General features: G+C 37.1%; 1 protein-coding gene across 3 annotated transcripts in view; it reads left to right on the top strand.

Annotated features, from left to right (window-relative positions):
- The window catches only part of CENPI (centromere protein I), a 64,459-nt gene that overhangs the window by 22,315 nt on the left and 26,647 nt on the right, over window positions 1-15,497 (top strand). For all 3 annotated transcript variants that reach the window (XM_081808530.1, XM_081808528.1, XM_081808529.1), the window contains exons 8-16: window positions 990-1,079; window positions 1,417-1,545; window positions 1,774-1,941; window positions 2,093-2,213; window positions 3,528-3,619; window positions 5,503-5,620; window positions 5,708-5,772; window positions 10,646-10,740; window positions 15,348-15,483. In XM_081808530.1, coding sequence (XP_081664656.1) covers window positions 990-1,079; window positions 1,417-1,545; window positions 1,774-1,941; window positions 2,093-2,213; window positions 3,528-3,619; window positions 5,503-5,620; window positions 5,708-5,772; window positions 10,646-10,740; window positions 15,348-15,483 — 1,014 coding nt within the window. The remainder of the gene's footprint in view (window positions 1-989; window positions 1,080-1,416; window positions 1,546-1,773; window positions 1,942-2,092; window positions 2,214-3,527; window positions 3,620-5,502; window positions 5,621-5,707; window positions 5,773-10,645; window positions 10,741-15,347; window positions 15,484-15,497) is intronic.

Raw genomic sequence — 15,497 nt, 5'->3', positions numbered from 1 at the left:
GACCCAGAGTTAAATCCATATGTTCAATATGCCATGTTTAACTGGAATTCTTTTTAAAAAAAGAGAGTATCAACTTTTTAACAACCAAGATATGTTTAGTTAACTAGATGATAAATTCTAAAGGTCTCTCCTCTACTAAATATACGCTCTATCAAAAAACATTCCAACTCAAAGCAAATACTGATACTAATTGACAATAAGTACAGAGATTGAAAGGTATTTCAGCATAGATAAACTGGATTATTTTGGTTTTGTTATAACAAATTTAATTTCAAGAAGCTGTTATAAAAATAGGAATACTGTATTTCTAAGCCCCATTTTCTGCCTTCCTTATTTTGTACACTATTTGATTCAACAAAATTATAATATAATAAAACAGTTTGGTTATTTCCTTGTAATTCATTTTAGTGGTATGCTTTCTCTGGATAGCCAGATATATCTAACACAGGTATCCAGCAGTAATGACTTTTGTCATTATAAAATTAATGTTTTTATTAAGACTTGTTTTAGTTCTATCAAGCTGCTTGACTACTGCATACCAGTTGTTAGATTTCCTAGTGAATTTTCCAGTAATTATGATAATAAGGTTTTAATATTTTCTTTACCCTGTTTTCTTGGCTTCCCACCTTTCTGTCTAAATCAAGAATGAATCAACTTTGAGTCCTGAGTATGCTACCAGTGAAAGTAAGCCATGCTAGCAGGTATGACTGGTAGACCTAAGGCATGGACAGAGAAGAAGAGAGAAAATATAAAGAAGTAAAGCGGGAGAAAAGGTCATAAAAGAGAAGTCCACAGGCTGGCGAGGGTAGTTTTGTGACCGTTGATTTAAATGTCTGGTTATTTATTCTTTGATTTTCAATAGCATCTTCCTATAGCCATATCACATAGTAAAATTAGGGTCTGAATATACGCTTAATCTGTTTACTTTATCGTTACTTTTTTTCCTTATGCCATAGGATTGAAAATTGAAAACTCTTATTTCATTTCAGGGAATGCAGCCTCATCTCCAGGCTTTATTGTCACTGTATAAGTTCTTTGCTCCTACTTTGATTTCTGTATCTTTGCCTGCAAGGAAGAAGGTAAGGGATTAAGGAGTGGAAAATCATATTGAGATTGAAATATGTTATTTTGATTAAGTTAATTTGCAGATTTGAACTGAAATGTTCACAGCATACTGATTTAAGATCTAGTATTGCGGCACTGTTTCTGAAAAGTTTTTTTTTAGGGATTGGCACTTTGTTTTGATTCTATTTGATGTATTTAATAGATTCTTGATCAGAAAAAAAAACCTAAATGGATTTGCATGGCTTCAAAATGTTTCATAATTAATATACTTTCAATTAATGAAGAGTTTGGGATTTTATATTGCTTTGGGTTATGGGTACCTGCTCATGTACTTTAATCCAATTTTTTTAGATCTATTTTAAGAATTCAGAGAATCTGTGGAAGGCAGCTCTATTTGCTGTGAGGCAAAGGAATCAGGGACCTCCTCCTGAACCTCTAAAGTTGATGTTAGGTCCAGCTCAGGTCCATCCTGTAAAAAGAGTAAGTATCTAAAACCCCAAATGATTTGTGCAGCTTTCTTAAATCCAAACAATAGCCATTCGGATGTTTGAAGAGATTATAGATATTTAAATACATTTTAATTGCCCAGGATTCTATGCAAACCACATTCAGACTTCATTAATTGAGCCACCTCAACAGTTGCTTTTACATTTAGTTTGTAGTCTGTTTAGTCTATTGACAGATTGTTTTATTGTCTTCCTTCTTTAGAAATGGAATTCTTGCTCAGTTATACCAGTGCTAAATTCTAGTAGCTGCAGTAAAGAATGCGGGAAAAAAGGGATGACTCTTTCTGATTATCTCAGTAGCAATGGATCGTTTCCACTAGAACAGCTTAAAAGCTTCCCTCAACTCTTACAGAACATCCACTGCTTAGAGGTATGTGACTGGACCATGTGCTTATCTGCATTTTCCATTTGATCTTTATACCCTTTTATTTTTGTTATATATTTGCTTTCTGATGATTTCCTCGTTGCTGTAACCTACTTTTCATATACTTAACAGTTTACTGATTGATATCTCTTTGCAGCTGCCTTCCCAGATGGGTGCAGTGTTGAACAACTCTCTGTTACTTCACTATATTAACTGTGTCAAAGACGAGTCTATCTTACTGAGACTCTATCACTGGTTGAGTCAAACATTACAAGAAGGTAAAAATTGTTACTTAAAAGCATTAGGTGAGGGGCGCCTGGGTGGCTCAGATGGTTAAGCATCTGCCTTCGGCTCAGGTCATGATCCCAGGGTCCTGGGATTGAGCCCCGCGTCGGGCTCCCTGCTTAGCAGGGAGCCTGCTCCCCCTGCTCATGTTCTCTCTCTCTGTATCTCTGTGTCTTGAATGAATAAACAAAAAAAAAAAATCTTTAAAAGCATTAGGTGAATGAGGAAGGAACAAGATAGTTCATATCTTTTGTAAGGGTGACAAATTCTAAATAGGAGGAGCCTTCATATGCCGTAACTGTTTCTCTGATGATCATATATTCAGAGCCGGTATGCTTCCCTTGTTGTAATTTTAGAAGACAGTAAGAAAGGAGGTGTGTTAAGGAAACATTGCTGGATGGCCACCTAAACTCACTGGGTGGCTCCATTTTGATGACCATCAGTCCAAAGCCTCTTCATCTATGTATGTCCAGAAACTTGCTGTTCAGGCCCCAGAATCATCAGATTAATGCTAACCACACTCAGAGAAGACTAATATATAAGTCAGAATATCAACTTACTATTTCGTAATAGAAGTAATTCTTTTTGGTGACCAAAATGTTCATGTCTGCCAACAATAGTATCTCCTCTCTGCTATCAGTATAGATGGGAGCCAAATTAGTCATTAGAAGATTTCTTAATTACAGAATTGAAGGAAAGAGCAGTAAGGGAGTTTTTCATCCAGGCCATAGTAAATAAAGCCTGATCATTTCATTCCTCCAAGGGGGTCAGTTTTTCTAGAGATCATATTTCTGTTGACCAGATTGTTTCTTTCCTGGGTAAGCAACTCCTAACTCTTCAAGTATTTAAAGTTGGTTTTAGTTGGTTCCAGGCTAACTCTCCTTTTCCTGCTCAGTTTTTCTTTAGATAGGATATGATATAATTAGATTACCACTTACTATAGTTCTACCACTCTGAGATTATCCCCAACTCACCCTAGTTGAAGTTTGGGGTGTTCTTAAACTTTTAATTCATACATGTATAGTCTCTTGGACTACTATGTGACTTAAGCTAATCACATTTATTATATGTCAATTTTACTAATTTATTTTTTCACTATAAGCTTTCCCTATATCATTAAGTTCTTGAGGATCATTTCACTATCACTTCCACATACATGTTACAGTCTGCAGTGCAAGTTGGTTAGGGTATATAAGACTGATTACTTGTTTATATTTGTCATGTCACTTTAGAGTAGTGGTAATTATGTTTTGTATAGTTTTTATTGTCATGTACCCATATACTTATGTTTAATATTTCTGCTCCAGAGTGTATTTGGTACAAGATGAATAATTATGAACATGGAAAAGAATTTACCAACTTCCTGGACACTATCATCAGGGCAGAGTGCTTCTTACAAGTAAGATTCCACTTTCTTCATGTACGCTCCACCACTTCTTACTAAAATTTATTTCGATACCCATTGAATATCTTTTCTTTAGTGCTCGGCATCATTTGTGAATAGTATTTGCTCAATTCAAAACTCGTTATAAATAGAGTTGAGTTGAATTGACGTTTATCTCTGTACTGTTGGATTTGAGGAAAGAATTTGTTAAATTATGCAAATAAGAGAGAAAGGCCTGTAAGAGAACAAACTGAAGATGTAATTGAATGCATTCAACTAATTGAATTAGCTGCTAACATATATCTCATAGGGTTACTGTGTTCTCATAATCAACAAATATTTTTTAATGTTCTAGCCAATTAATTATTTGGCATACGTAAGTAACCCTAGTTGTACTTTAAGCTGCAGCTCAGTTATCAGCACCATCAGGAAGCCTATACTCATCACCCTCATCTGGTTTAGATGTTTGTTTTATATGCTTCTTTAGTTCACTGTGTTTACCTGTATCATGGCACTTTCAGATCTGTTTTTCCACATATTATGAGCTCCCAGCTGGTGGGAACCATGTCTAACTTTTCTTCATGTACAAGTATTTAGCTTGGTACCTGGTACAAAAGAGATGCACAATGTGTTGACTAAATCTTAAGGATTTGATGTGAAACCATTGAATTGGAAGTTGGATGTGGATTATGGTGGTGAGGATAAAGGGATACATTTCGGTTGACTTTTAGGTTTCCTGCTTGGGAGGTAAGAAAGGGGATGTAGAAGGAACAGGCTTGGAAGGAAAGAAATCTGACTTGTTTTTTGAAGATTTTATTTATTTATTTGAGAGAGAGAACATGAGCAGGGGGACGGGCAGGGGACAAGCAGACTCCCCTCTGAGTCGGGAGCCCAATACAGGGGGCTCAATCCTAGGACTCTGGGATCATGACGTGAGCCAAAGTCAGACGCTTAGCCGACTGAGCCACCTAGGCGCCCCAGAAATTTGACTTAAAAGATGCTTGTGGGATATCTAAAAGGTCATATCCAGTAGTTAGGTAATGAGTCTAGAGCTGAGGAATGAGATTTGAGCTAGAGATAGAGCTTTAGGACTCCTCATGATATAGGTGGTGGTTTTAGCTATGTTATAGATGAGATTGTCCAGATAATTCATGTCATGAGAAGAAAGTCTAGGATGGAGTCCTGGTGCATGCCATTATTTACACAGGGGGGAAAAAAAAAGGAAAGCTCTGGATCTTCGGTGAAAGCATAAGCAGTCTACACACTCAAGTGTTCCTTCAGATGGAGCTGCCCAGAGTTTGGATTTGGTCTATGGCCTCTAGAGAAATTATAGCCCTATTATAACATTGTATACATTTTTTAAAAGATTTCATTTATTTATTTGCAAGAGAGTGAATTGAGCAGGGGGAGGAGCAGAGGGAGAGGGACAAGCAGACTCCCCTCTGAGTGCAGAGCCCTACACAGGGCTTGATCCCATGATCCTGAGATCATGACCTAAGCCGAAATCAAGAGTTGGACACTTAACTGACTGAGCCACCCAGGCGCCCAAACATTGTATACATTTTATGGACTGCGCAAGAGACTGCATATACTCCAGAGTAGTACAATTTCATTTATCTTTAAAAATATTCCATTACTTGACTTTTTACCTTCTTTCCACATGATATTTTATGGTATTTGAGAAGTATGTTGATGAAGGTGGTAATGTGTCTAAACATTAATTATCTGGTCCTTTTTATGAGGAATTCTGGCACCTAACCCAAGGCTTTTATTATACTGATGACAAAAAATTTAGTCTAAGAGTAAAACAACTATAGCACAGAATAAACTGGTTGTTTAGAGAGTAGTTATGGACTGAGGAGTTTCATATGAGTTTTTACTGTTGACTTTTGTTATAGGAGGGGTTTTATTCCTGTGAAACATTCCTGTACAAGAGCCTTCCTCTCTGGGATGGCTTCTGTTGTCGATCACAGTTCCTTCAACTTGTGAGCTGGATTCCTTTTAGTAGCTTCTCTGGTATGTATCAAGAAAATTTGGGGTCCTTTAATTCAGTGTAATATTAATTAAAATAATCTTGAATAATCTTTTTTTTTTAATTCCTAGAGCTGAAACCACTTCTTTTTGACCATCTAGCACAGCTCTTCTTTACATCAACCATTTATTTCAAGGTAAAAAAAAACTGTCTTGCTTAGACTGAATAGGAAGTATTGTTTTATGGCCAGTGGTACATGATTCCAAACCCATACTGAAGCGGTGGTTTTCCAGCAGGATTCCCTTGGACCTGGACTTGAGGTGCTGCATTACTCAGATCAAAGTTAATGCATAGAATATTCTGTTTTAAAGATTTTGTTGCATACAATTTTCCTGAACTGTTCCACTTGTAGCAGATGACAAAGTGAATGAACAGGTGGCAAATTAGTGTTAATAAAAACAAAGTGGGAAATGTTTAACCATACTTAGATTGTTGTGGTTGATATTTTTATAGATAGACTTATTTTACAAATATTTATTGAGAACCTACCATGTACTAGATGCCCTTCTTAACACTGGGAATACAATAATGGCCAAAGCAAACAAAACCCCTTTGACATTCATATTGTATATTTAGAACATACTCATTTTCTGCTAATAAAATTGTTCCAACCTTATATGATAAAATTAAAATGTGTTACTATTTTGGGGTATTCCCCAAAAAGACCACTGTGGTTTCCAAGAGTTTTACCCAAGTGAGTTTGAGAACCACTTTGTATAGAATGGTTATTCCTATTCCAGAAGAATGACGATAAAAGCAGTGTTTTGTAACATTGTTTTCCCCTTAAATCACTTACTGTTGGCCACGTTTACAGGAAAATGTTTTGTCCTGGTTAGTGTTTGTCATATTCAAATGGCACTTTATTAATTACCTGTCACAATAACTTGGATTTGAGGTTTATTTATATTATTTGTACTTACTACCTGACCAATATCATCATTCACGTGACAGTACATACCACTTCTCCCAGCTAATGCATTTTTAGGGACTTCATTTTGCAGCCTTTTGTGATTTTCTTCCTATCTTATAATTGGGTTATTTTTTATCTTTTCTCTTATTCCACCAATCTAGAGAGCTGTTTATCTATAAATACTAGGTTGAACCATACGAAATTGCCATTTTCATAGGTCAAAGATGTTTGATCAATGGCAATTTCATATGGTCTAACCTAATAAGTATGCATACATTTATACACACATACATATATTTATATTTGAGAATGGGAGTCTGCAGAGAAAAAGGGATACAGGAAAGGAAACAGTTGGTGGGCCAAGGACAGAACTCGGGAATACTCAGTATTCTTAGCTAAAAAGGTGAGTCTGTTTTCCCTTCCTTTTCCTAATGTCCTCCATGCTATTCCTTATGTTCCACATATAAGTGAAACCATATGATAATTGACATTCTCTGTTTGACTTATTTCACTTAGCATAATCCCCTCCAGTTCCATCCATGTCGATGCAAATGGTGGGTATTCATCCTTTCTGATGGCTGGGTAATAATCCATTGTATATATGGACCACATCTTCTTTATCTGTTCGTCTGTTGAAGGGCATCTCGGCTCCTTCCACAGTTTGGCTATTATGGACATTGCTGCTATGAACGTTGGGGTGCGTAGGGCCCTTCTTTTCACTACATCTGTATCTTTGGGGTAAATACCCAGTAGTGCAATTGCTGGGTCATAGGGTAAAATGAAGGGGGGGAAATCAGAGGGGGAGATGAACCATGAGAGACTATGGACTCCGGGAAACAAACTGAGGGTTTCAGAGGGGAGGGTGATGGGGGGATGGGTTAGCCCAGTGATGGGTATTAAGGAGGGCATGTATTACGAGGAGCACTGGGTGTTATATGCAAACAATGAATCATGGAACACTGCATCAAAAACTAATGAAGTACTGTATGGTGACTAACAACATAATAAAAAAATAACTCAAATACAATCTCAAAAAATAAAATAAAATAAAAATATGAGTCTGTGAAAGAACCTTCTCAAGAGGTATGAAAAGAACCAGAAGAACAACAGTGCCAAAGAAACAAAGGGAATACAGGATATCAAGAAGTAGTGAAGGAATAATGTTGCCATATATCCCAGGAAGATCCAGAAAGATAAGGACCAAAGAGTTTCTTTTGAAATTGATAATACAGAAGTTTCGTGCTACTTTTGTGAGCAGTTTCAGTGAAATGTGGGGGTAGAACCAGATTTCTTTTTTCTTAAAGGGAGAGTCATTTTGATTTTATATTTACTGTCTCAAAGAAGAGACTTATATTCATGTATGCAGTGGGAAGCAAGGGCAGTGCTTACCTCCAGATGTTGAAGTGGGATATGGAAATGTATTCAGAGGAAACATTGTCCTTGGGTGGTGAGGGAAAGCCAGGATCTGACTATAATAAGACAGAAAGCATACTCTGAAGAATATTGAAGGTATAGGTTTAGATTACCATGGAGTAGAAGTTCTGGAAACTCTAATTGAAAGATTTGGGAAAGATGAGATTGATGAAAGGGGGAAACAAGCACAGAAAATATAGTATAAGAAAGGATAAGTGACCAAAGGGTGTTTCATTTTGAGAGGTGGCTAAGGATGACAGCAATGTGACATGTAGTAGAATTAGCTAAAGATTCAGTTAATGAGGCTTTTATTATTATTATTATTGTATTAAATTTATGTTGGGGGGGAGCAGAGGAAGAGGGAGAGAGAGAATCTTAAGCACACTCTACGCTGTGTACAGAGCCCAATGTGGGGCTCTATCTCATGACCCTGAGATCATGACCTGAGCCGAAATCAAGAGTCAGATGCTCAACTGAATGAGCCACCCAGGTACCCCAGTTTATGAAGCTTTTAAAAGGCAAAAGATTATATGATCTGAAGAGAAACCAGAGTATAGTTTATGAGTTTTTAAATAAATTATTATTACTTTAGGTATTGTATAGCTTGATTATCCAGTTTAATATAATAAATAGTATTTTTAAAAGTCTATTAAAATATTTTCACATTTTCAGTGCTTTTGTTTGTGCTTAGCCAGTTATGTCTATCAGCAAACAACTTTTTTCACTGAAGAATTTTGAACTGAGAAAATTCCACAAATCTGTAACAATGCTATTTTCATTGTGGCGTGTTAATTTTCTAATTTCTTTCCACATTGATTTATGTCTCCTGTATAATTACAAAAACAGTGGACATAAATTTAAAAACCAGAATACAAAATTCGTCAAATATAGTCAGATATCTAGTCATAGTCCGTAGATGTTATACCAGAATTAATTTTTTTTCTATTATTATTTCTAATTTGTTTCTTTGTAGGAATAGATAACTATATCGATCATCTTCATAGTACAGATTTCTTTATTCTGTCAGCATACATTTCCAGGAATAAAGTTACTGGATGAAAGGAAGGAGTTTGACCATTTTTTATGACCTTGTTACATGTTGTTATTCCTTTGCCATACACAGTTCTTTGAGGGCAGATAGATATAATGGATAGAGTACTTAAATAACAAGGGTCTGGCAGCCATGGAGAAAGAATTGGGGTTTGGGAGATGAGACTAGAGTAAAGAAGACTGACTAGGAGGATAAAGTAATCTCAGAGATGTGAAGGCCTGGGCTAAGGTAGTTACAGTGGGATTGGAAGGAGATGGAAAAGTTGGACATTTTGGAAAAAAAAATGATAGGATTTGGTGATGAAGTAATGCATGAAGGACACTAGATGACTTTACGATTTCTAGCTTGGTATAGTAAAGGAAGCAGGGATATTTTGCCTGGAGGACTAAGATTTTGTGGGTCCCTTCAAGTAATTGATGGATTGTCCCAGGGAAAGAGCAGAAGCCTGTCTGACTTTAGGAGGCAAGATTAGATATAGGGCAGTATCTTTTTACAGGTAGAGCAAACTAAAAATGAAATAAATGACCTTGGGACATAGTATATTTCCCTAGTATATTTCTTGGTGTTAGAGTAGGTTAGGCATAGGCTTAATGGCTATATCTACTGGGGATATTTATGTAGAGAAGTTTCATATGTAGGGTAGATCTGTGCTTCTCAACATTTTTTTTTAACCCACATTCCTCTCATAAACAAAAGTCTCATTACTTTAATGTGGTGACTGGGTGGATTAGAATAGGTGAGTGGGAAATAAAAGGATTTAAGTTTTCTGAATATGACAGTAATACTGACTACCTTTTCAAATGTTCAAATCCTTGACTGACACTAAAATAGAACATTGTTTTAGGTGATTCCAAGGTCACTTTCAACTTGAACATATTTATAACCTGAATTCAAGGTGTCAGTTTCTTTAAAAAATATTAATTGAACTGTTCTATGAAGTGAGCATCCTATCACTGGAGATACTCAAATAGTATCTAGGCCATTATTTGTTAAGGATATGTAATAAAGGTTTCCTATATTAGGTTTTGGGATGATATGGAGAGCTTTCAAATTTATAGATTTATCCTCATGAATGCTCTGGGCACATCTCCGTCAAGACTGTATTTGTATGTAAATGAGGCCCTGAGAAATCAAGGCAAAGCCTGAGAAAGGAAAGACTAGAATTGTTTGTTTTCCAGTTACAGAAGGTGAGATAAATTTTATGACTGTCAAAAAGGGAGTAAATTATAGTTGTGACACAAGGTGAAAAGGATAGGCAACTCATTTCCATAGCAACTTCAAAGGATCTCTGAGGGGAGACAGGAAGGAGTGGGTGATACTGTATTTGGAGATGTAATATATGTTATAAATGAATGTAATTTAGAGAAACGAGAGTCTGTTCCTGGGCTGATAAGCTGGGGGCAGTCTTGTAGAGAAAATGGCAAAATAAACTTGTACTCACATTCATCTGTCTCTTGGAGACTGATCAGGCTGGAGTAGCAGCTATTGGGCTCTGATGCAGAACCCAAGAGCTGGATGCAGTCATCTCCACGGTCCCTTCCACCTCTAAGCCTCTGGTTTAATTTGTTAGTTCTCAACACTAAAGTGTGTCTGAATGATTTTATGAATGATTTTTGTTTTGTTTTGCCTTCTCAGTGTAGTGTTCTCCAGAGTCTGAAAGAACTACTGCAGAATTGGCTGTTGTGGCTTTCTGCAGACATCCACATGAAACCTGTGATGAACAGTCCTCTGTGAGTTCTCATACAACACTCCACAAGAGATGATCTGTACAAAAATGTTTGCATATAGAATTTAATAGTGTGGCATGAGACCTTATTGTAAATACTTAGTCATAGTTTTCTAAAAATTTTTTTGTTACTTTTCATTTCTCCCTACAATCCTGTGAGGAAGGGTAGTTCTTCAAGTTCAGTTCTGTAAATCAGCAAACCCTAAGCCTCTAAGTGACTTGCAAGAGTTACTGTAGCAAAACATTGGAGAGGTGACATTAGAACTTACATCTTTGGCTTCCGTTCAGTTTAGCTCACTTTATAAAACATGTTCTTACTTAAATGTAAAGTCAGTCTGATAATGGCTAGGAAAATCTGTAACTTTGCTGTACAGTTTTGTGGGGTTTTTTTTGTTTCTTTGGTGTCTTTTGATTATATACATTAATCAGTCAGTTAATTGACTATATACATTATTTTCACTTTGGAATAAAGAAAGAGCCCCAGATTTCCATTATGTTGATTATTATTAAAGGTGTGCTTTGACTCTTTCTACTAAAATCTTTTGTTTCTCCTATATTATCAGCCACATTATTCTTTAACATTAATTTTTAAAAATGTTCTGTTGTAGAAAATTGCAAATATAATCAAAAGTACAGAAAATAGGGGGATTCTCTCTCTCTCTGCCCCTGCCCCTGCTCATGCTCTCTTTCTAAAATAAATAAATATTTTATTTTTTTAAAGATTATATTTATTTTTGCGAGAGAGAGCGAGCGGGGAGGGGGGAGAGGTGGGTGGAAAGAGGGAGAAGCAGACTTCCCGCCCAGCAGGGAGCCCAATGCGGGACTCAATCCCCAGGACCCTGGGATCATGACCTGAGCTGAAGGCAGACACTTAACCGACTGAGCCACCCAGGCACCCCAAATAAAATCTTTAAAAAAAAAGTATAGAAAATGGTACAATGTTGCCCCTATATATGCATCATCTAACTTTAGCAGTTACCAGGTCATAATTAATTTTTTTTTAAGATTTTATTTATTTATTTATTTGAGAGAGAGAGAGAGCATGCACACGCACAAGCTGGGGGACAGCCAGAGGGAGAGGGAGCAGGGAGCCTGACTCGGGGCATGATCCCGGACCCCGAGATTATGACCTGAGCTGAAGTCAGATGTTTAACTTGAGCCACCCAGGTGCCCCTAATTTTTTTTAATCTCTAACACTCCTCACTTTCTTCTTCCTTTGTTCTAGATTTTATTTATTTATTTTTTTAAAGATTTTATTTATTTATTTGACAGAGAGAGACACAGCGAGAGAGGGAACACAAGCAGGAGGAGTGGGAGAGGGAGAAGCAGGCTTCCCGCAGAGCAGAGAGCCCGATATGGGACTCGATCCCAGGACCCTGGGACCATGACCTGAGCCGAAGGCAGTTGCTTAACAACTGAGCCACCCAGGCGCCCTCTAGATTTTCTTAAGCAAAAAGCAAAACCCAGACATCATTTCAGCTGTATAACCAGTATAACACCAAATGAATTAATAGCTTCATTTTATCACCATTTAAAAACTTTTTTTTTTTTTTAAGATTTTATTTATTTATTTGAGAGAGAGAGATGAGCGAGAGCACGAGCAGGGGAAAGACCAGAGGGAGAGGGAGAAGCAGACTCCCTGCCGAGCAGGGAGCCCAGTGCGGGACTTGATCCCAGGACCCTAGGATCACAACTGAGCTGAAGGCAGACACTTAACCAATTGAGCTAACCAGGTGCCCTAAAAACATTTTTAATTGAAATACAGTTGATGTGCAATATTTTATTAGTGTACAACATAGTGATTTGACAATTCTGTATATTGCACAGTACTAACCATGATAAATGTGGTTACCATTTATCACCAAAGTTACTGCTGTATTATTGACTATATTCCCTATGCTGTACTTTTCAACCCTGTGACTTATTCTATAACTGGAAGTTATTATACCTCCTAATCCCTAATCCCCTTCACCTGTTTTGCCCCCACCCCCACCTCCATCTCTTCTGGCAGCCATCAGTTTGTTCTCTGTATTTATGAGTCTGTTTCTGGTTTTTTGTTTCTTTATTCACTTGTTTTGTTTTTCCACATATAAGTGACATATAGTATTTGTCTTTCTGTGTCTGTCTTATAAAGAACCAATAGTTCTTAATATCTTTAAATATCTAATCAGCATTCAAATTCCCTATATTATCAGTCATAGTCTTACTTTATAAGTATAAGGATCCCTTAGCTTCAGTTGCACGTAGTTAGTGGTTAGCTTGGTTAGATTAGCTCCTACTTTTCTATGTGTTATCCTTTTAGTGATCTCTTACTTTGAGAGGAGCATGGTGAATAGAAGCTTTTTGGGAGTTGCCTGGAAATTGTTTTTAGTTCTTCATATTCATTATTGCAGTGTGTCCATAGATCATGTATGTCTGGTTACTTTTAGAAGGAAATGGAGCATTATGAGTAGTGAAAGCATCTTGTAAGGCTGTGCTTCTCAAAGTCAGGTCCCTGGACCAGTAGCATCAGCATCACTGGGAACTTGTTAGAGATGCAAAGTCGCAGGCCTTAACCTAGACCTACTGAAGTAAATTCTGGTAATCTATGTTTTAACAAAAGCTCTCATGATTTTGGTGCTAGCTAAAGTTTGAGAACCACGATCATAAATTAAATGTTTAGCCTCTTCAAACATCCCAATTCTATTAAGGATAGTATGTTTGAGTTTATAATCTTCGGGCAATTTGCAATGTAAGTCTTAAGGCACCCTGATATAGGAGCTTTACAATTTCTGTATTTCCAAAAATCCTAGGAGCCTTTTTAAATTAGTGTCCTAAATTTTGGGAGGGCATTTATTTATTTTTATTTAAATTCAATTAATTAACATGTATGTTAATTAGTTTCAGAGGTAGAGTTCAGTGATTCATCAGCCTTATATAGTACCCAGTGCTCATAACATCATGGGAGGGCATTTTAAAAGGAGCTTTGTTGGGTGTCTGGGTGGTTCAGTCTGTTGAGCATCTGCCTTCGGCTCGGGTCATGATCCAGGAGTCCCAGGATTGAGTCACGCATTGGTCTCCCTGCTTGGCGGGGACTCTGCTTCTCCCTCTGCCCCTCACCCCACTTGTGCTCTCTCTCTCTCTCTTTCTCTCTCTCACTCTCTCACTCTCTTGCTTGCTCTTGCTCTCTCAAATAAAATTTTTTAAAAATCTTTAAAAAAATAAAAACTTTGTTTTCTAAAATTCTTAAGCAAATGGACATAAATGTAGATAACTTTAATGTCATAATATCATTTGGCATTTTTTAATACAGGGGTTTTTTTGGGTGCAAAATGGTGGTTTTATTACAGCACGGGGACAGGACCAGGGGGCAGAAAGAGCTGCTATCTATAATACAGTTCTTAGGTTCTCAGTAACTCCTTTTATTTTGGAGATACGGATGTAACGCCATGTCCCTCTCATGACCATATGCCACATGACTGTCAAAGAGGGACTAAATTGTAGTTGTAGATCACAAGGAGAGAAGGGTAGGAAACCATTCTCAGAAGTGGTTCTTCATTGGGCATTTTTGGTTGGTGCAGTGAATGGGAAGAGTGTGCTACCATTATTTAGTAGGTGGGAGCCAAGGATGGTAAACGTATTACTGTGGGTGGGGAGTAGGAGGCAATCCTGAATAGGGAATTGTTTCATCCAAAATGCCTCTGGTGTCCTGTGGAGAAAGACTTCAGAGGATGCTGTTCTGAGCCGTCATCACTGTTCAAATTATTTCAGACACATTTGCCTGGTGCTGCCAAAAATCATAGTTAATACATAGTTTGCAAATGGCCAGCTGACTATATGGATGCCCACCTATGTGAATGGTCTCCTAATCTTTCCCTGCTCACTCTGGCACTGAGCCATCACGGTGGTGGGTCGTGGTAGAGTCATCATTTCTCTGGCTCTAAGACTATATATGCTGTTCTTTATTTCTTGTGCATAACCACTGTTGGCTACCTAGATCAGAGGGTAAAGCTATGAAATCACATTTCTAGGTCTTTTCCTAATCCACTCAACAGTGGATTGAAGGACAGGGGTGAGTAGATGGATGAATTGAACCAGTTATACCCATGTGTGATTTAAAGAGACACAGTTCATTGATTTGGGAAGAATATGAAATATCCACATTTGGTTTTTAGTGGAAGATAGAAAGATGCCAAAAATTTTTCTAATTTAGTGTTAGGATTGAATTGAATTTCAGTTAAAGTGAAAATATTTTTAATAGCATTTCAGCTCAGGAATTCAGGTAAAACTGGGTCTTGATTTGTATACTCAGAAACTAATTTGCTAAATGCTGTGGTTCCTGGACATTGGTAATATTATCTAAAGTCTTTCTGGAGCATAATCCTTTATTTCTCTGGTATTTAGTAGAGTGGTTGCTGAGGATGTTCTGTGAATTGATCTTAATGATTCTCTGGAGACTGTGTAGTTTTATGGTTAATCACTGTGGTTTAAAAAAAAGTCAATTATACATTGGAGCACTGATCGTTTTCTGAAATCCTCAGCAACTTTTTGCTATGTATTATTTACCTCTAGCTTGGAAATTGTGAAAACGTTTGCTAATGTGTATCCGAATGTCACGATTTCTTATTGCAGAGAGACAACTTTAGGTGGATCCATGAACTCTGTGTCTGAACTGATTCAGTACGTGGGGCGGCTGTCCACTACTGCAATGCGCTTGGAAAACAACAGTACTTTCTTACTGCACTTTATTTTGGATTTCTATGAGAAGGTAGTACACATCCC

Source organism: Leptonychotes weddellii, chromosome X, assembly GCF_054177405.1.
Source record: "Leptonychotes weddellii isolate Sample4059 chromosome X, ASM5417740v2, whole genome shotgun sequence".
In the NCBI taxonomy this organism is placed as follows: domain Eukaryota; kingdom Metazoa; phylum Chordata; class Mammalia; order Carnivora; family Phocidae; genus Leptonychotes; species Leptonychotes weddellii.
This window is presented reverse-complemented; position numbering and strand designations above follow the sequence as displayed.